The following is a 21,640-nucleotide window of genomic DNA, read 5'->3' as shown; positions in this document are numbered from 1 at the left end:
TATCTGGAGTCTCCCACCAATTTGATCTCCTTCTTCTCTTCTTCTTTCAGAGGACTGCTTTTGTTATCCTCTCTTGCCTTATCTGAGCTGTAGCTTCCCTGCTAGTTTGGTTCTTGGCAACAAGGAACTTTTTGCGAGAGAACCTCTTTGGGTTGGAAACCATCATTGCATATTCTTCACTTGTAAGATCGCATTCTGACATCTCCGTTTCCTCTTCATCTTCTACCACACTCTTCGCCTTAGAGAGAAGGTCCAAGGATCCCATACCAGACACCACTTTCGCTTCTTTTGTTACAACACTTTCATGAGACTTGAGAATACCCACCATCTTTGCAAATGAGTAGTTCTTAAAATGTTCATGAGCCTTCACAGTTGATGAAACAGCCATCCATTCGGGTCTTAAACCATTCAAAAATGTAACCTTTTGTTCGATCACTTCCCTTCCAATACCGTGCTTAATCATCTTGCTCAAAATATGGTTGAAACGATCGAATGCCTGAATAAGCTTTTCATCTGGCTTTTGTTGGAAAGCAAACGAACTCAGAAAGTAATAGAGTTTGAATGGAATGTTCCAGGTCTTCATCAGTTGAATACAACTCTTTGAGTCTATCCCAGCTAGCTTTTGCTGTGGTGCATGTGCTTACCAGACGAAACGTATCAGACTGCAATGCAAATCTAATCATTCTCATGGCTTTAACATTACACAGCAACTTATCTTTTTCGTCATGAGGAATCTTCTCCACATCAGTTACGAGCTTGTTGTAGTCCTTTTGAGTCTTAACAGTTGTATTTGTACCAGAATAAACAAAAAGGACCAAATGTTATCGCTTCCCAGATAAGATAACCATTGTCTTCGGAACCAACGACGTAATCCTCGAAGTTGTGTGTCCATACTTCATAGTCTTGAGTGTAGAGAATGGGAATCCTAGTAGTGGATCCAATGTTGTTGGAGATGTTGATCAGATTGGTTTGAGAATCTTCATGAGACATGATGACCTTCTTCTTTTATCTACTAGAATCAGACTTGTAAAGTTTGACTTAGGGTTTTATCAAACACAAGAAACACCGTCGATAAAGAAACAATGGCTCCTGTAGATTCGATAAAAGCGGAAACCCTAAAGGATTCTTCAAACAGAAGAGATGTGTATATATTACATAGTCTCCTACTCTGATACCAATTGATGAGAATAATGCGCTATTAGATCGATAGATTCTTAACAGATAAACAAATATAAAGTAATAAAAGAGCAGGAGAATGAATCAAAGGAATGTCGAATGATTAAATTATGCTCCACCTGAGAAGAGCTCGATGAAGAACTTCGACTGTAAAGGTGTGCTACGGTTACAGTGTTATTCAATACAAAATAATTAATGAGAAGTGTAATCATAACTAAGCACGCATGCACTATATATACTAACCCTAAAGACAAAACACGGTTGGACAGGCCCAAACCGTGAATACATGATGGACTATAACACGAGCTTAAAGACGCAACACTCTAGACTACACTTATATATATATATATATATATATATATATATATATATATATATATATATATATATATATATATATATATATAATATTTTAAAACTATCATTTTGCTCTAAATTAAATTTTTTAATAACATTCCTTAATTCAAGTCTTCAAATTTTTGGCAAGTATTAATGATTTAATTATGCATAATTGATTTGTACAAACAGCTTTATAACTTGTATCTCTTAAATTTCAAAATATTACTAATACGTTTTATAATATATATATATATATATATATATATATATATATATATATATATATATATATATATATATATATATTATATGTGTACGCGTGCAAAGCGGCGGCGATAAATAGTTTTTTTGGCAAATAGTATCTTACATAGAAAATAATTATTAGGTTTTATTGTTAGTTATTATGTAATAAAAAATTACCATTTTTTAAATAAAATATTTATGTTTCAACCTTATATTTATATTGCCTTTTTATATATCTGATGTAATTAATTAAATATCGATGTCTAGTTTAAGATATATATATATATATATATATATATATATATATATATATATATATATATATATATATATATATATATATATAGAAAAGTTCAATAGAGAATCATTAATAATCAAGGAACTAAATAACCAATCCAAAACGTCAGAATTTAAAGCGATCAACGGCAAAAGAAAGGGTTGTAAACTTTTATAATGGACGCACATGTACCGAATTATAACAAAACTCACTTCCTTTTTTTCATTTAATTTTTTTTAGACATGTTTTTTATCGGAAAAAAAAACGAATATACCGTTGTTCACAATTTTTCGTCCTCTTTCCACAGAGATCCATGATGATATATAAAAACGAACTTTTTTTTCGAAAAAAAAACTCACTTAATTTTTTTAGTTTTTTCAATATTTAAGTTTATTTTTTTAAAAAAAACTAATTATACCAAAAATATTAATTTTTTGTACTCTATTAATAAACATCAACATCGAGTTTAAAAAAAAAAAAAAAAAAAAAAAAAAAAAAAAAAAAACTCGAGCATTGTAGATTCACACTGTGAATCTAAACTGTAAATATTTCAATTTTTAACATTCACAATATAAAAAATCTTGAACAATTAAGATTCACATTGTGAATCTGAATTACTATTATGCACACTGTGAACCTGAGAAGGTTCACAGAAAAAAAAAAAAAAAAAAAAAAAAAAAAAAAAAAAAAGTCAATCAGTGTAGTTTCACGCTATGAATCTAAACTGTAAATATTTAAAATTTTAACATTCACAATGTGAAAAAACTCCGATCAGTTAAATTCACACTGTGAATCTGACTTATTATTATGCACACTATGAATCTGAAGAGGTTCACAATGTGAATCTGAACAGGTTTACAATATGCATCTGAATAGGTTCACAATGTGAATCTGAACTGAAATATCGTCTTTTTTAACATGAATATTAATCTATGTTTAAAAAGTACAAAAAAAATATGAATTTTGATATATTTTTCAATTTTTTTTTCTATAAAAAAATAGACCTTAACTTTTTTCATCAAAGAAAATGAATTGAGTTTTTTTTGAAAAAAAAATTGTTTTTTATATATCATCATAGATCTCTATTGAAAAAGGACGAAAAATCGTGAACAACGGTATATTCGATTTTTTTCGATAAAAAACATGGCCTAAAAAAATTTTAAACGAAAAAAAGTGGTGGATTTTTTTGTAAATGTTGGATTTTTTTGTATAATCCGGTGTGTGTGCGTCCAATGTAAAAGTATATATCTATTTCCTTGGTCGTTAATCGTTATGATTTCCGACGCACACGATTGGTTCCTTGGTTCCTTGGTTAATTATGGTTCTCTATTGAACCTCACTCATATATATATATATATATATATATATATATATATATATATATATATATATATATATATATATATATATAATATTTTAAAATTGTCATTTTGCTCTAAATTAAATTTTTTAATATTCTTCCTTAATTCAAGTCTTTATACTTTTGGCAAATATTGATGATTTAATTATGCATAATTGATTTGTACAAAAAGTTTTATAACTTGTATCTCTTAAATTTCAAGATATGACTAATATGCTTTATAATATAATATAATATTATATATATATATATATATATATATATATATATATAAATGAAGCATTTTTCCTTTCACCACATTTATTTAAAACTCCCATGACTTTTTAATTTCTTTCTAATAACAATTATAAGTTAGTTAATAAGGTTAAATAAATATCAAACCTAAAGTGTAATCATATGTAAACTTAATTTCAATATTAAAATAATATCTTTTACTTCTACTTATAAAATTATGTTTTTAACTTTTAACATATTATACTTAATTTATTAGTTTTAATATATTGTTGAATGTAAACCATTATCATTTTAAAGATACAATATTTGAACAATTTGTATAAAATACTTAAATTATTAATTTAAATATAACATTATAGGATCAACTTAAATATAAATCTTAGTTTAACTTAAACAACCCATAGAATACTTTGTAATTAGTTAAAAGTGATAAATTGTAGTGTCATTTTAATAATTATTATAAGTTGGTTAATAAGGTTAAATAAATATCAGACCTAAAGTTTAATCATAAATAAACTAAATTTCAATTTTAAAATAATATATATATATATATATTCTACTTATATAATTATGACTTTAACTTTTTTACTTATTATACTTAATTTATTAATTTTAATATGATGTTGTATGTAATTCATTATCACTTTAAAGCTATAACTTTTGAACAGTTTTGACAAAATACTTAAATTGTTAATTTAAATATAACATTACAGTATCAACTTAAATATAAATTTCAATTTCACTTAAAAAAACCAAAAAAATATTTTATAAATAGTTAAAAGTGATAAATTGTAGTGATAAATGTAGAAAACTAAATTGTAATCTCAGTTTAACTAAAATATTTCCTAAATATATTATTATAATCGTTAAAAGTTTTCAAATAAGTAGTTTAAAATAACTGACGACAATAATAGTTAAAAATAACTCTATATAAATGATTATATTGTTACGTTTAAAATCAAAAAACAATGTTTGATGTTTTAAATAATTATAATGATAGAAATTAAAAACATTAAGCAAATAAATTTAAATTAATTAATTAACAATAACAACAACTATAAATAACGTTAAACCATATATTATATTTAATTTTATTCATGTGTAACTCGTGGGTAGAAGCCGTTCAAACGATTGAGATTATACAGTTATAACATATGTATATATTATCATATAATTCAAAATAATCAATATATTATATCAATATAGTATATGAATTAATATATCAAATTTAACAACAACGTTATTGTTATATTTAAAAAAACATATATTTTTAAAAACTTCAACTATATAGATGTTTCTACGCAACGTGCGGGCATTTTCCTGGTGTGTGTGTGTGTGTGTGTGTGTATATATATATATATATATATATATATATATATATATCATGCTTCTCAAAATCGCGATCCTGATCGTAGGATCGTACGATCCTACGATCCTAGGTATGAAAAATGATCCAGATCGTAAAAGGATCGTATTTGGCGTTCGATTGCGGGTAGAACGTAAAATCGTAGGTAGGATCGTAGCATCGAGATCCGATCTAATCCTACATTCCCTTGATTTTTTTTTTCAAATGAAATTTTTTTACCACTTTATGTCTTTTACACTTTACCAATCTACCATTTATCATTTTTTTATTGTGACTTATTACTAATATTTTGAAGCTTTTATAACTTTTGAACGAAAAATTAAATGTTTATTAAATATTATAAATTAAAATTATATTCTATTTTGTGGAATTTTAGGATCTCGATCCCGATCTTACAAACCCAAAAATGATCATTGGTAGGAACCCCATATATATATATATATATATATATATATATATATATATATATATATATATATATATATATATATATATATATATATATATTATGTTTTCCGTATGATTTTTTTCACCAATCATATCCTTTTGCCTTAATATATATATATATATATATATATATATATATATATATATATATATATATATATATATTAAGGAAAAATGATATGATTGGTGAAAAAAAAAATCATACGGAAAACATAATAGATTTACGGTAATAAATACTCCCTTCGTCCCAAATTGATAGTCCACTTTCGACTTTTGAAGTCTTTTTTCTTCAATTTTGACCTTAAATATTTTTATTTGCATTATATATTACTTGATAAAACTTATAACACTGAAAAAAAAACATTTAAAATACAATATATTCATAAATTTTACATCAAGTATTATCTATCAAAAACAAAAATATTTAAGGTCAAAGTTGAAGAAAAAATACTTCAAAGTAAAATGTGGACTATCAATTTGGGACTGGGGGAGTATAATTTATACATGGAAAGAAAGAGAAAAATTAATACAATAATATGAATACATCTTCATATATTTTAGATATCAACATATGTTCATATACAGTAAACTTCTAAAAAACATAGAATTATATATATATATATATATATATATATATATATATATATATATATAGAGAGAGAGAGAGAGAGAGAAAGAGAGAGTTACGTTCAAATGTTTTCAACAAGTATTGTGTGCATGGATGCACCAATCACAATTTAGCAAATTATTAATAATTTTATTTAATATGTTAAGGTAATAATGTAAACTTTCATTTTAATTCTTTATTTAGTCTGATTCTTATCCATTTATATTAGACAATGATTTATGATTGATTTAGTTATCATTAATTTAATTTTCTTTATATAATCGATTCAAACGCCCCCCCCCCCCCCACACACACACACACACAAATCACAATTGTCGATTCCATTAGCTGCTGGTCAATTTGTTTTACACAATCGATGGATGTTCATACTGGAAATCAGAACCAGGTATTCATACATTATTAACAAGATATGTCTATGATAATGAAGATATTTTTCAAATGTCCCCGACACACCCTTTTAATGTTTTTACATATACATATGTATCAAATCTGATAATCTTCCAGGAAAATGAAGATTAAAATCCCAGGAAGGATTTAGGTAATGTCAATGATCCCAAGAATCTGGTGAATGAAGTTGTGAAGAAAAAAAGATGTAACACATGCTTTGGATTTGGTCATGATAGCAGGAACTGTTATTTTGGATTGAAGAAAGCATAGAACTACAAGAAATTCTTCAAATTCATCGTTTTTAGATATTAGTTAGTTTGATTTCAGCAAAATAAAAGTATGTTTTTGATGAATTATATGGTATTATTAAGTTTCAGTTCAGTGTAATAAAATTATCGTTTGATGAATTCTAGGTGTTTTTCTTTAATTATTATGTTTACAACTAATAAGATGTTTGTGTTTTTCTGGTATATTTATGTTTATAGGATCATACAGTTTATCGTTCCAACAGAATATCAGAGTAAAACATTATAGTTCTCATTCCAACATTATGTCAAAAACTAATGTTCATTATATTTCATTCAATATGTTTGATGTTTCATAAAATCAAAACACATAATGTCAAAAAATGTAAATTGTAAACAATGAGCAATACAAATAATTGAATTTACACAGTTTAAGAGTTACAGTAAACATGAGTTATAGTAAACATTTTTGTTAGCTATATTGCTATATAATTCTAGCTGAATGATATTCAATGTGTGCATTGATTCGAGGTAACACAAATTGATAAGTTTTATAAGTCATATTGCTAGAGTATTCTGATAGAATTATGTCATTCTGACAACATGTAGAGTTTTGGAATCCATATTAATATATCATTCTAATAGAATTTTGTCGTTAATAAAATATTGTATAACTTTTTTAAAAAATACATAATAATATTGTTAAGTAATTAATTTAATTTATTGTTGGAATTTTTTATATTTGGAATGTGAATATAGTATCTTATGAATATTTTTATCTTTATCATGTTTTAAAAAAAAAATCAAATCGGAATCATTTATTTTTATCAGTGATCCCTAATATCAAGCCTTTTAATTTGCATAGAATCCGTTTTCATCCCTATTTAGTTTATAATATTTTATTTTTTCAACTTCCAAATCATATACAAACACTATCGAAATTTCTTAGGTATGGGCGATCAAGAACCACATGTCAATAATCATATTTATGAGGAAAATTATTTGGCTAGTGATGATGACAATGGAATTGAAGATTTTGATTTTCCTAATAATGTGTGACAACCCGAAGTTCGTTCCGTCGTCGTAACCCGGTTCCGTTAATAAAGTCGTTACGTTCCAATTTTTCCGTTAACTTTGTTTTAATTTAATTTATTTACGACTTCTATTTAAATTTCATAAGTGTCGGGATACATTTTAATTCATTAAAATATTTTCTATTTTCATTTAGAAAATATTTAATTTCATCTAAGTCATAATTACGGTAAATTAATCGAATGCCACCAAAAGCCTCGTCTAACGTCGGTATCGGGTAGAATTCCACCGTGTCCCAAACTGTAAGCATATATAAAGTTGAGAGAGCCTCATTTGAAGCCTTTTCCACACTCTCTCTCTACTCTCTTTCTACTTTCTCTCTCTAAAACTCGAAATCAAGCCAAAATCATCCAAATCAAGCTCCAAATCATCAAGGTAACTATCCTAGCTCCTAGTGTAACACCTTTGGCCTTCAAATTCGTGAAAAATATGAGGAATAGGACCATAAACATGTGTTTACAGTCCTAGAACCTCCTTAGGCCGTGAACACGTGTAATAAGGGGTTTTGAGCCTTAAAACCCTTCCAAACCTCATTTGGAGCTTAGATATGACTTAAGGGCTTACCAAATTGGACTTAGAACACCTTGAACTCATCATTTGGGGCATAAGCTTGAGTTTACGACCCAATCACATGCTTGGACCGTAAACACCTATTCTTGGGGAGTAAACTCAATTTGAGGTGTTAGTTTGCCCCTAAACACCTCCAACAAGCTTCCATGAGAGTATAGAACCTTATAATCCTTCAAGAAATGCACCAAAACTTACACAAATGGGACAAGATTGAGTTTATGGTCCAAGAACATTCTTAGACCGTAAACTCATCTCCTTAGACCTTAAACTCATTCAATGGGTGTTAAAGTGCCCTTAACACCTTGTATGGCTTAGAAATAGGTCTAAAACTTTGTATGCTTAACTTTCAACCACCAAAACCCATGAATCTTGGACAAACATGAGTTTACGGTTGTAAACTCATGTGTTTAAGGTAGTAAACTCCCAAGAACATCTTCATAGACCGTAAACTACCTTTCCAAGGTCAATTCAAGTCCCAAACACTTCCTAAGCCATGGAATCAACCCTAGAACCTTACTATGTGCATTGTAATGACCTAGGACCACCAAAACATCAAAGGATTGAGTGTGGGGGAGTTTACGTCTAGGGCATAAGAATGGATTAAACCAACAAATGGACCATTTAATGGAGTTTACGGCAGTAAACTAGGAGTTTACGGCCGTAAACTCCTAGTTTACTGCCGTAAACTCCATTAAATGGTCCATTTGTTGGTTTAATCCATTCTTATGCCCTAGATTTGATCCTAGCTAATTTTCCCAAGTGATATAAGGCCATTTAGCATCATAGAGCACCCCACCATGAGTTTACGGCCATAAACTCATGGGGAATGGGTCATTAGGGCCGTAAACCCTCTTATGAGTTTACTCTTGAGGAGTAAACTCCATATCCAAGCCTTATACGTCCTTAGATGTCACCCGGGTCACTCCAAACACTTGTAATGAAGTGTTTTTGCGTCTTTGAGTGTATAATCCTATCTAAATTGTAGTTCAAATCCTAATTAGATACAATTGTGTATCATTTCACATTACATAGGAACCTCGTGCATTTTCAAGCTTTGAACTGATGTTTAGCATCCAAATCGACACATTCCGCGATTGGTGAGTTCATACCCCTACACCTTTTTCCGTGTTTTTCAATGTTTTCAGGGGGGGAATACAAGCAAACTATAAATGATTTCGAAACCTAAAACAAATGTAATTCTATAACTATCTGGAAAACTTTTAGATATCATTACCCCTTTTGTATCTTGCGGAGCATACGGGATGTTTTACTGAGTATAACTAAGTAGATTTCAATTTCAGTAAAGGAAACAATCAAATCAATCAAATTATTATGGGAATAATTTGGGATATTTAGTTCTTGTTTTACGAGCACAGATTGATGTAAAGTTAATAGATAAACTATGTCTGATTCAGTTTATCTCTGTTTAATTTAGAGTATATTGCCAGATAATTCCATTGTATTTAACTGTTTTCACTGTATTATGTTTCAAAACGATTAGTATGTTTGATAACGTCTGAGAACACTGTTAATAATTTAATACTAGCTTGTGAGATTCGTCATTATTAAACCCTTTGGGTTATCAGTAAATCCTCCCCGGAAGTGTAAGCAGAGTCTCCTGGAGGGAGAGCGTGGAATTTGTGAATAGATCTATTCGGGACTGACAATCCCACACCTAAACTGCTAACTACAATTAGGCGGGCACGCCTGGGGTGACAAATTCTGGAAATCGTCCGACGTCTGACGAACGTCAAGGAGGTCTTGGTATCGTATTAGCATGGTTACCCGACTCACAATACGTACTAATATAAGTTTATTCACGGATTTGATTTTATATCTGTTTTCTATCTATAGTTCTTATATCTAGTACAGGATGGTGGTCTCATGGTTTTGAATCTATATCTAGTACGGGATGGTAGTCCCATGGTTTTGAATCTATGTCTAGTATGGGATGGTAATCCCATGGTTTTGAATCAATATCTAGTACGGGATGGTAATCCCATGGTTTTGAATCTATATCTAGTACGGGATGGTAATCCCATGGTTTTGAATCTATATCTAGTACGGGATGGTAGTCTCATGGTTTTCAATCTATATCTATCTATAGTTTTGTGTATATCAAACTATCTTATATCTAGTACGGGATAGTATTCCCATGGTTTTATATCTAGTATGGGACGGCGATCCCATGATTTTCAATCTATAGTTTTAATGTATCAAGGCTATCTTATATCTAGTGCGAGATAGTAATCCCAAGATTTTCAGTATATAGTTTTACGTATTAAACTATACAATGTGGTCTTTAACTAAACTTTACTTTTAGGAAAATAAGGGTGTTTCCCTGATTAACTGAACCGTTCTTATCTAGATCGAGTAACTAAACGGATAACTCAATTATACTTATAAGAAAATATGGGATTTTCTTGGATAACAAACTTTTCGGAAAACTAAAGGAAACTTATACATTTTCAGAAAACAAACATCTTATGAACTCACCAGCTTTATGCTGATTTTCAAACTGCTTGTATTCTCAGGTCCACGTTAGACAGGTACCCAGCGATTCTTTTGGCGAAGACGGAGTACGTAGAAGACACGTCTGTACTTTTGTTCATATGATATGTATGTATGACACTTGTAACATTTTGGTTTCAAAAAAATGTAATTAAATCTATGTAATGTAATGCTTTGTGTTTACTATGCTTACTATGTACATTGGTTGTGATATTCATGACGTCCTCTGCCCCGGAACGTTTCCGCCTTCGGTTTCGGGGTGTGACATAATGATACACTATATAATGGCTGATTTCAAATAGGAGAAAGTAGTAATCCTAATTTAGGTGAGTTTTTGAATTATTTGTTTAATTTTTCATTGTATTCAGGTTTTATATTGTAACAAACATGTTTAATGTTAAATGTTAATATTTTCATTGATACACATACATAGGACCCAAATCATGCAGAAGAAGAAAATCACTTCATTGATGAAGATACAAAGGTTAATATCGATTTCAGTGAAGGTACTAAATTCAATTCAGGATATTGAAATTTTTACAGAAAAATAAAATTCTTTCAAAATAATATTTATATAATTCTTTCAGAATAATTTTGTATTTGCTATGTTTAAGCAGGACAACCACATGTTACACATGATTACGTTTCTCCTAGTGGCACCTTGTATTGGACCCCGATTGTTTCAGACGATATCAAACCAAAAGTTTCATCAAAATTTAATCATATGGTGAAGCAGAAACAATGTATAGAAACTATGCATTAGAAGCTGGTTTTGATGTCAGGCGTGCAAGAGTCCAAAAAACGAAAAATGGGATTATTAAAAATAGACATCTTGTATGCAATCGGGAAGGTAATCCAAATACTAGTAAAGTAGATACTCTGGACATTCAGCATAAAAAGACTCAAAGAAGGAAAGATCTATTTAGGAGGAATTGTAAAGCAAAAGTTGTTTTAGAAATAATTCTCGGTACTCTTAGATATGTCGTGAGCGATTTTTTCGAGCAACATAATCACGAGTTGTTTAGCAAGGGCAATATGTACTCATCTCGTTTAAAGAGAAAACTTGATTATTCCCAAGAAATTTTCATTCATAATTTGTCAACACAAAACATTGGTCCTGTAAAAGCACATAGACTGTATAGTGCTTTTCAGGTCGGTCCTTCGTTTCGAGGTGGATTGGTTTCTTATTTCAAGAATGCTAGGAGAAATCTTAATTGTTACATAGGTGGCAGGGATGCGAAATTCCTTGTTGACAAGATGAATGACAGGAAGAATAAAATTTATTTCAATAACACAATCATCATACACACAAAATTCCCATTCAAACAGAATACAAAATAAACTAAAAAAACTGCAAATCTAACAGAACATAAAATAAACTAAAAAACATCATAAATTTCATTTTGAAACATAACACAATGCATATTCAAATACTTATATTCATACATATAATCGTATTCTACTAGAATATTCTAACAAGATCATATACATTTAAATTAGCAGTCTACCATAATCATCTACATCCTCTTTAAACTCTATCACATTATATTACATACAAATTAGAATTCTACCAGAATCAAATACCTTTAAATTCAAGACATATAATCTAGTATCTATGTCGACATTCAAACTCATATACAAACTTTACACATGTAAACTTAATCTATATCTAAGAATTCTGAATGTTTCAGTTTAACTCATTAATCATCTACAAACTTTGATTCCATTAGAATATAAATTTTTTAAGTAATAAAACAACAAAATTAATTCTACGAGAATAACAACCATCTTCATGTTCATATGAATATAACATTCGGGCAGAATAATCTAGACAGTAATTTCATTGTATTATATTATTATAATTCCAACGCATACTTTAATGAACAGTAATTAGTCTTAAGAAATTACAAAAAAAATGATACCTTCTTCTTCCAAACCACAAATCATACATGCATAAATGATTTTAATTACACCTCCTAAACTATAATACATTTTTCGAACCCAATAAACATCAAATACCACATAAAAATTGTTACCTTCAGGTCAGCAACAAAATCATAATCGTCATCTTCAAGATTCAAGGTCGTTTTTGATGTGTTCTTGAACTTTGACTTGAATGAACTGGATCGTGTACTCCTCATTGTTATAGAATACCGTTCACAGAAACCCCCAAATGCCAATTCCGTATTATAGGGTTAAGTGTCGATATTTATATGAAAAACCTTCAAAGGATCTTCCGATTTTGAAGATTGATTACAAGAAATCAAAATGTTTTTTAACCTCCATAGTTATCCACCATTTCCTAATTAAATGACGACACAATGTACCATTCTACCCTTCTTTGACCGTTCAACTAATGAAAGCCTATTAATTTGATTTTTTTCTATTTAATTTAAAAAGAAATTCACCTTCTTAATTTACCACAAATGATTGGCCTAGAATCCTTTACACAAGCACACAATACTTAGCAAAAACAAAATAACCTAACTCTATATATATATATATATATATATATATATATATATATATATATATATATATATATATATAGAGAGAGAGAGAGAGAGAGAGAGCTAGGTTCAAATGTTTCTAGCAACTATTGTGTGCATGAATGCATCAATAGGAATTTAGGAATAATTAAATAATTAAAAATTGTAATAAGGGTAATTATGTAACTTTAGCATGATAATTAAAATAAAATCCCTTAATTCATGGAAATTACCATAAAAATCTCTTTGACCAACTATTAAACCCTAGCTTCTCATATCATACGTATTCTACTTATGCCTCCTCCCTATTGCCTCTTCCATCGGCAACCACAAAATCGTATCCTCCCCCTTCCATTGACCTTCGGCCGCATCAGTTGAGTTTTGATAAACATGTCGACCATAACCCTGCTACAACCAACAAATGTTACAAGACTGAGGGAGTGAATGATAATCAAAATACCAACACTAGTAGCAACGAATTCAAACGAATTCTATTTCTCAAGACGCCAAAAGGCTAGTTATATTTCCTCTATTTCTTATTCAGCTTAATCGATTTCTTCTACCTTAATTTCGTATTCGTTGGAAGTTTCATCTTTGAAGAATCGAGACTTATTCACTTTGAGTCAAAATTGATTTATGATTCTGATTGAGTATGTATCGATTGATTGGTTTTGAAATTGATTTCTGATTTTGCACCTTGAATCTAATTGCTATCTGAATTTGCACATGATGTTTACCTTGTTGTTGAATCTGATGTTGATCTTGATATGTTAATTTGCTATGTGTAATGTGAAAGTGTAACTTCCACCCACCAGGTGTTCGACATAATGCCAACATTGCATCATTCTTCCTTAAACATTCTACATATTCTTATGTGATAATGATTTCTTTTGATTTATTCTAGATATTGTAAGTTATGTATACCTTAAATATTTTAAGCATTATGGTTTACGTTTATTTATTCTATGCATGGTGGTTTGATAAAATGTTCACTTCAAATTATTCTACTTATTCTAATGTATGTTGTATACTAGTTATTCTAACTACTTTTATTTATGTTTTATGTTTTGTGTTGAATATTCTATATATTCTAATCAAGCTTCAATTGCTACTGATGATGAAAGATACACTATTACCTTTTTTATAATATTTCCATTCTGAAGAATAGTTTATTATATAAGAATATTATTGCTTTGTTCTGATAGAATTTGTAGTTAATTAATTATATGTTTAATGTGCAGTTGTTATAAGTATATCACTACAAAGTATTTGGCAATGAATTTGTGATAGAAATGTCTTGAAGAATGGCTTGAAGACCTGATGGGAAAGGCTCATTGTATAAAATCATTCTCATGCAATACAATTCTGACAGAATGTCAATATCACAAAATGTCAATCACATAGAATGCTAGCATATTTTGAATTTGCTTAGAGGTCAAACATACACAAGACATCTAGAATGTTGTTATTTTTTAAGAATTATACTTGTTATTCTTTCAGAATGTTTGTTATAATTCAATGAATCACAATCGTACAATGTAATTATTTGGTATATTATTAGTTCACGAATCAATTTTGTGTATTCTTTCAGAATATATTTACTAGTTTATGGTTGACATTCTGTCATTCTGACAGAATAAAATCGAAAAATATGTTTACTACTTTATGGTTAAAATTCTATCATTCTGACAAAATAAAAATCGGATTTTTAATTTTAAATTAATTTAAAATATTTAGATTTTTAAAAATAAAGGAATTAATTATCCCTAAAAATCCGAAAATTTCCTTTTTTAATATAGGTTAATTGACTAGAATGCCCTTATGCTCAAATTTGTATGATTATATGGTACATGTTATCTTATTCTACTATCATAGACCCTCAGATCATGACCTTTGATTATATTCCATCCAATGGTCCAGATCTATGCATTCCAGCACACAATAGTTACTAAAAACAAAATAACCTAACCCTATATATATATATATATATATATATATATATATATATATATATATATATATATATATATATATATATATATATATATATATATATTATTTTATGTTTCTTAAAAGTTTAATGGTAGGGCTATGCAATAGTAAAAAGAAACCAGGTTGGACACCATTAAGATGGGTACCGGGTTTATAATAATAATTATATTTGGATTGTTGTATTGTATAATAATTTGATAGAATATATATACATTTAACCTTGCTTTTTATAACCTTATAGAAACATCCCAAGTTGATTCATACATTTAACTTACAATGTTTCATGCAAGACAATGAATTATGAAACAGCATTTCACATCACAAAACCCTAATCTTTCCCAAAAAAGTTTCCAAATTTCTTTCTTTGCAATCTTCCCAACAGCATTTTTGATCCTATTATATCCATTTCCGTAAGTTTTTTCAAATACCCGATTGCGCCATACGATATCATAAGCCTTCGACACTTCTTGCTGGTCGATAACACCCCAAGGCAACAAACCGCATACTTTTTAGCCGTGTTTTGTGGGCTCGGATCAAGCAATTGAACCAAACCCGGTACACTCCGCGGGTCCCGTTTCACCTCACGAACATTCCGAGGAACTGTCATTAGGGTTGCGATCGCCTGCGCCGCCACTTCACGAACCTCGTTCGGTTTCGCGTCAAGTAATTTGATTAGCAAAGGGATGCATCCGCTCTCGCCCACGACTTTTTTCACTTCCAGCGAATCGGAAACCCTAATTAGGGTTCCGGCCGCCGCTTTCTGAGCTCCGGTCGAGCTAGAATCAAGTACGTGGACAAGTCTCGGAAGCAGTCCAAGGGAAATTAGGGTTTCAGCCGAAACGGACCCCACGAGGTTACGGATTGCCCCGATTGCCGCTTCTTGCGGTAGGCCGGAGTCAAGGTACGCCAAAAGACTGCGAACTCCACCTTCGGTGATAACCGCTCTTTTGAGATCTTCATTACTCGAGGTTAGATTCTGCAAACATTCTGCCGCGTATTCCGATACCGATAATACCTCGGAATCGAGTAATCCGATCATGATGGTCACAACACCTTCTTCGGCTAGGGTTTGTCGGAGATCAGGAATCACAGATAAGTTCTTTAAAGTACAAGTTGCCGAAGATCGGGAAACGGAATCACTCGAACTACATACTTCCGTTAACGGTTGCACCCCGCCGTGGCCCGCTATTGCCCGCCCGATCTCCGGTGATACCGACAATCTTCGAAGGGCAATTGAGGATTTTTCCCTTCCGACTGAGCTTCCTGACTCAAGTAGCCTTATTAAAGGCGGCAAAACACCTTCGGATACGAGCAAATCATCACAAATACCCGATTCTGTTAACGTACAAATCAAAGTAACAGTAGTTTCCCGAATTCTTGGAGACGTAGCTGTAAGGAGTTGTACCAAAGCCGAAATACTACTTCGTCCCAAGAAGGGCAAAACTGTTTTTTCGTCTTCTTTCATCAAATCAACAAGACTATCGAGAGCTCTATGCTTAGCTTCCAGATGCCCAATTTGCAACCGAGCTAATAACTCTGTAACGCTATAGCTTCCATGACTTGTACCTTCAGATGCAGACAATGTACAACTCGACAATGCAACCTCACTCAAAACCCCAGTTTTTATCAAAAGCCCGCAGTCTCGTAGGTTCAAGTCGATTTTACCAGATAACGCATCGAGATCGCTTTGCATTTGGAGTTTTCCTTCGTGTTTCTCTTTTGAACACTTTTCTGCCATTTTGATTGATTCGTTTAAAGTTTTTGAAACCGATTGAAGTTGTTCTTTGCATAATGTGTTCTTCAAGAAACATGGATGACTCGATAAATCTGATAATCGAGCCGGGATTTGTTCTAATTTTGATATGATCATTTTCCACCTTCCTGGAAATCCGTTAACTTTTCTGGCCTTTTCGAGAGCTACAGGTACAAGATCTTTGGCATATGATAGCCACTCTTCGGTTGACCGAAAGTCAATCACAGCTTTATCAACTTTATCGTGATCTTCTACCATGATTTCAATCGGTTTTGCAGAAATTAAATCTGTAGGAAAAACGAATGGGTTATTAAACATATTTTTCATGATTTTGGGATTAAATGATCTGGGGTCAATTTACAGAAGTCAAACCTGATGAAAAATTCAAGATCCTGGGGATAAAATGAACCAAGAACCAATCTTTTAAAAAGTCAAACCTGCAGAAATCATGAATAGCTAATTAACAGACATGGATTTTCTTGGAGATTTTTTAGAGTTAAATGGTCTAGGACACAAACTGAAGTCAAACTTGAATATACAATAGTCAACTTGCAAAAAATATGAACAGATAATTAAGAAACATGAAATCTAAGAACAAACTGAAGAAGTCAAACAGATAACTAACTAAGCATGAAAATTTTGAGTTATCGAAACTAAAATGATGTAGAAATCACTTTTAAAAGTCAAGCCAAATAAGAAACAATAATATTTTCAAGGTTTTGAGACTAAAATCATCTAAGAACCAATTTTAATAAGTCAAACTTAAACATCAAAAAGTCAAACATGTTAGAATAGGATAACAAGATTCTGAATGCTAAAATGATCTAGGAAGCAATTTAGAGAAGACAAACCTGAAGAACATAGAGAAGTCAAACCCGAAGAACACATCAAATTTTCAAGATTTTAAGACACAATTATAGTAAAAATAAAAACCAATTTAATGAGCCATGTATTGATCAAATGGGTCAATTATGAGATCATAGAGTTGGATCCAGATCAAGAATAGGATTCTTGGAGCTAGGAGAAACCATCATATTCAAAAGGGACCCAAAAAAAGTTGAAGATCATGAGTTTTTTATGAAAAAGAAAATTGGGTAGCAGTTAGATGTGACTTGGATCATCAAACTTTACTTTATTAATTCATATTTTAAGAAGCAAAAAGGAATAAAGATTAAAGCTTTTAAGAATCTTGCATGATCATAAATAATGTAAGTATAATTTTTATTATTATAATTGCATCAATTTACAAAGTTGTAGTAGTAAAGATGATGAAAGTTTTAAAGGAAGAAATTTTCATTCGCAACATTAAAGCTTAGTTACTCAAAAATACATATATAAAGATTTTAGACATGTCAAAATGTTTTTTTTTAAAGTACGGATAGGGTTGGGTTAGGTTGAGCTGTAAACATTTTTTTGTCCTATTCTTTGATTTTTTTATAACAAAAGTAATGTGTTGCAACAATAATTAAAAGCCTTTGAATAAAGCGATTTACGAGGTTGTATGATAAATTTTTTATTTGACTAATTTAAAATAAAACATAACACTAAACAACCTGTTCATAAGTAAACTGGCCCAAAACAACATTTTTTGAAAAATAAAAACAAAAACTTTATCTACGTTTCTTAACACACAAATAAATAAGACCTGTAAATAAATGAATATGATAAACGTTCAAAACGAATAGTCATAATTTAATTTACAGAAAAGTGCTTAAAACCGTGTACCAAAAGAAATTGTTGCAATTTTCTTGTGGGCAAGTAGTACAAAACGTGAAGAGATGTCAAATTTTGCTTTAAAGAAAAGACAAAGAAAAGGTCACTTTTAAATTGATAAACATTTAAATTGTGTATTAAACTTTTAGCATGGGATAAATCATCAAATTTCAAAAAACTATAAATCAAAAATTAAAAATGGACAATAATACAAAATTAAGATCATACCTCAAAGTGATTGGTAGTGCAATCGTCCAATAGCCCCTCCACAAATTTAATAGCAAACAACTTCTGAAATCAATAAAACAAGAAGCAAATCTATCAAAACAATGTATTATGAGGGTTTGGTGAAGTTTTTGTATTAGCGATTAACTTTTTGAATCATGCAAAAAAAACACTATGCAACAATGTGCAACTTTTGGGAAAGTATGAATTATGACGCTTTTTTTGCACGTTATTTTGTGTTTAGAATCACTCATTCATGTAAAGTATGTATAGTGATCATTCGCATTTGTATACCAATGAAGGTTAGTTTGCAATACAATTTTGTAAAGAAAAGATGCAAAAAAAAATGGAGCTTTTTGTGCATAATTTTACCAATTATCATGTTTTAAAGACTTCGTTTCTTACTTTAAAAAGCACAAACTTGGACTAAATAATTAATTTAAGGAATTTCTGACCCCACCAAAGATTAAGCTTAAAAAGCAGAAATTTTCTCAATTAGAAAAGTACGACCAAGGATTAAAGACTTCATTTGCTGGTTATAAGACGCATATCCACCAATGATTTGCTCTTGAAACCCTAATTTCTGATTTCAAAAGCACAAACTTGGACAAAATAATAAATTTTAAAGAAATTTGAGAAACTCAGCAAAGATTAAACTTCAAAACTCAATTTTCCTAATTCCCAAACTATGGCCAATGATTAAAAACTTCAATTCTTGGAGATTTGACTCATACCAACCAAAGATTTGATCTTTAAAAATCGTAATGTCTGAGTTTTAAAAGCAGAAACTAGAATTAAAGAATTAAAGAATTAAATTAAGGGAAATTTGAGAAATATACACCAAGGAATAAGCTTCAAACTCAGTTTCGTAATTCAAAAATTATAACCAATGATGAAAGAATCCATTTCTTGGAGATTTAACTTATGCCCACAAACGATTTGATCTTTAATCCCTAATTTCTCAATTTTGAAAGCGCAAAATACCATTAACAGCTAAATTTGCAGAAATTTGAGACATACCTACCAAAATTAAGCTTCAATAAACTGATCTTTAAGCCCTAATTTTTCAAATCAAGGATTTTACACCCACACACCAAAGATTTGATCTTTTAAACCCAAAATTCCGAATTTAAAACCAGAAGCAAGAAATGAAGAATCAAACAAGAAGGAACTTGAGAAATACCCACCAAAGTATTAACCTTCAAAGCTCTGTTTCCCCAAATTTAAAAAGTGCAACAGGAATGAAAACAATTAGTTTCTTAAATATTTGACAAAACCCCACAAAAATTCGGTTTTTAAAGAACATTGGTTTCAATATTCAATGACTCAATAATCAAATTTAATGAAATCCGACAAACACCCACCAAAAATGGATCGATAACCATAAAATTGCACCATAAATTGCTTGACTTTCTTCTTCCATTATTGAGCGACACATGAATGCATTATTAACAAGAAATGGAAAAGAAACAAAATCAAAATCATTGACAATCTTAAAACTGAGAAGTGAGATGCTAAACTTAATTTGAAATTTTTTTAAAGGTTTACCCGTGAGGAATGCGATTGAGCTTAACCGGATGCCGACAGAAGAGAATGAGAGTATTCAAAAATAAATAAATATAATTTTTATTCAAATCGATCTCTGGAAGAAAGTATTATGTCAGACTGGCTGAGCTGTGGTGTTTCCAAGATTCACTTTATAGAGCTGGTGAGTATATATAACTATCCTGCCATCAAAACTGTAAAAAGTAAACTAAAATCGAAGAGCGCTTTTTTAAGAGTAAATTACAGAAGTAGTCCCTGTGGATTACCCCATTCAGCAGATATAGTCCGAATATTGAAAAATTAATGTCAATCATCTATATGGTTTCAAAATCGACCTTATTTGGTTTCTTCCCCGGTTACCCGTCACTTGGACTCCATTAGAAAGCCCTCATGTGACATGCACACGAGGGAAAATCCAATTTCCCACCTATCTCCTAACATCTCTACTTAAAACATAAAATTAAGAACTTGTCTACCTTACTCGCACAGCATTCTTCATATTTCACTTCTCTGCACAAATTAACAACACTCCATCAACCCATGTTTGAGGGAACGAACAACACAGACAAACCTCAACCAATGCAGTCTATTCTAGAGGTGCCAAAGGTTTGGATCAGGATGTTGAGGGCGAAGATCAATCTTGAAGGCGAAATGGGTTATCTTTATCTTTTACTTGTTCATTGGTGTTTAGTGTTTAGGGATTATTTAGTTGTCTTTTGGGTTTTATTCTATGGTTATGATCAGTTGTATTTATTTATAAATGTTTAAGGTTATGATCGGTTGTATTTAATGGTGTATAGGGATTTTGTAGTCGTCTTCAGCTGTTGGGGTGCCTCCTGATGCTCAAGCACCTTTTGGCACATGTTGGAGCGCATTTTGATATCTCCAGCGCATTCTCCAAATGCTCTAACGGATTCATAACTTAGCATCTTTCCATCAGGGGATCATCTTCTTTGACTAAGAGCACATTTGCTCTCCAAGAGCACATTTGATTAAGACTTCACACCCCAACATCTATTACAATATTGGAATACTATTTACTAACACT

General features: G+C 30.4%; 1 protein-coding gene across 5 annotated transcripts; it reads right to left on the bottom strand.

Moving 5' to 3' along the window:
* Positions 1–15,565: 15,565 nt before the first annotated feature.
* On the bottom strand, positions 15,566–20,748 carry LOC111880846 (protein CELLULOSE SYNTHASE INTERACTIVE 1). 5 transcript variants are annotated; one of them, XM_023877281.3, is made up of 5 exons: positions 20,596–20,694; positions 20,412–20,460; positions 19,051–19,113; positions 17,482–17,546; positions 15,566–17,396 (listed from the first exon to the last, which is right to left on the bottom strand). In XM_023877281.3, exon 5 carries the CDS (start codon positions 17,365–17,367, stop codon positions 15,685–15,687), a length of 1,683 nt encoding a protein of 560 aa, XP_023733049.1. In that variant the 5' UTR covers positions 17,368–17,396; positions 17,482–17,546; positions 19,051–19,113; positions 20,412–20,460; positions 20,596–20,694; the 3' UTR covers positions 15,566–15,684. The 5 variants fall into 5 exon arrangements, with proteins under 5 accessions (XP_023733049.1, XP_023733033.1, XP_023733040.1 ...); XM_023877265.2 differs by lacking the exon at positions 20,412–20,460 and having other exon boundaries at positions 20,596–20,748; XM_023877272.3 differs by lacking the exons at positions 20,412–20,460; positions 20,596–20,694 and adding an exon at positions 20,235–20,374.
* Positions 20,749–21,640: the final 892 nt, after the last annotated feature.

The sequence above is a fragment of the Lactuca sativa genome, chromosome 3 (genome assembly GCF_002870075.4).
Source record: "Lactuca sativa cultivar Salinas chromosome 3, Lsat_Salinas_v11, whole genome shotgun sequence".
NCBI lineage: Eukaryota > Viridiplantae > Streptophyta > Magnoliopsida > Asterales > Asteraceae > Lactuca > Lactuca sativa.
This window is presented reverse-complemented; position numbering and strand designations above follow the sequence as displayed.

Coding starts and splice junctions, on each gene's coding strand:
- LOC111880846 (XM_052769605.1), bottom strand. Junction 17,397..17,481: donor GATCTTGAATTTTTCATCAG/GTTTGACTTCTG, acceptor TTTTTCCTACAG/ATTTAATTTCTGCAAAACCG.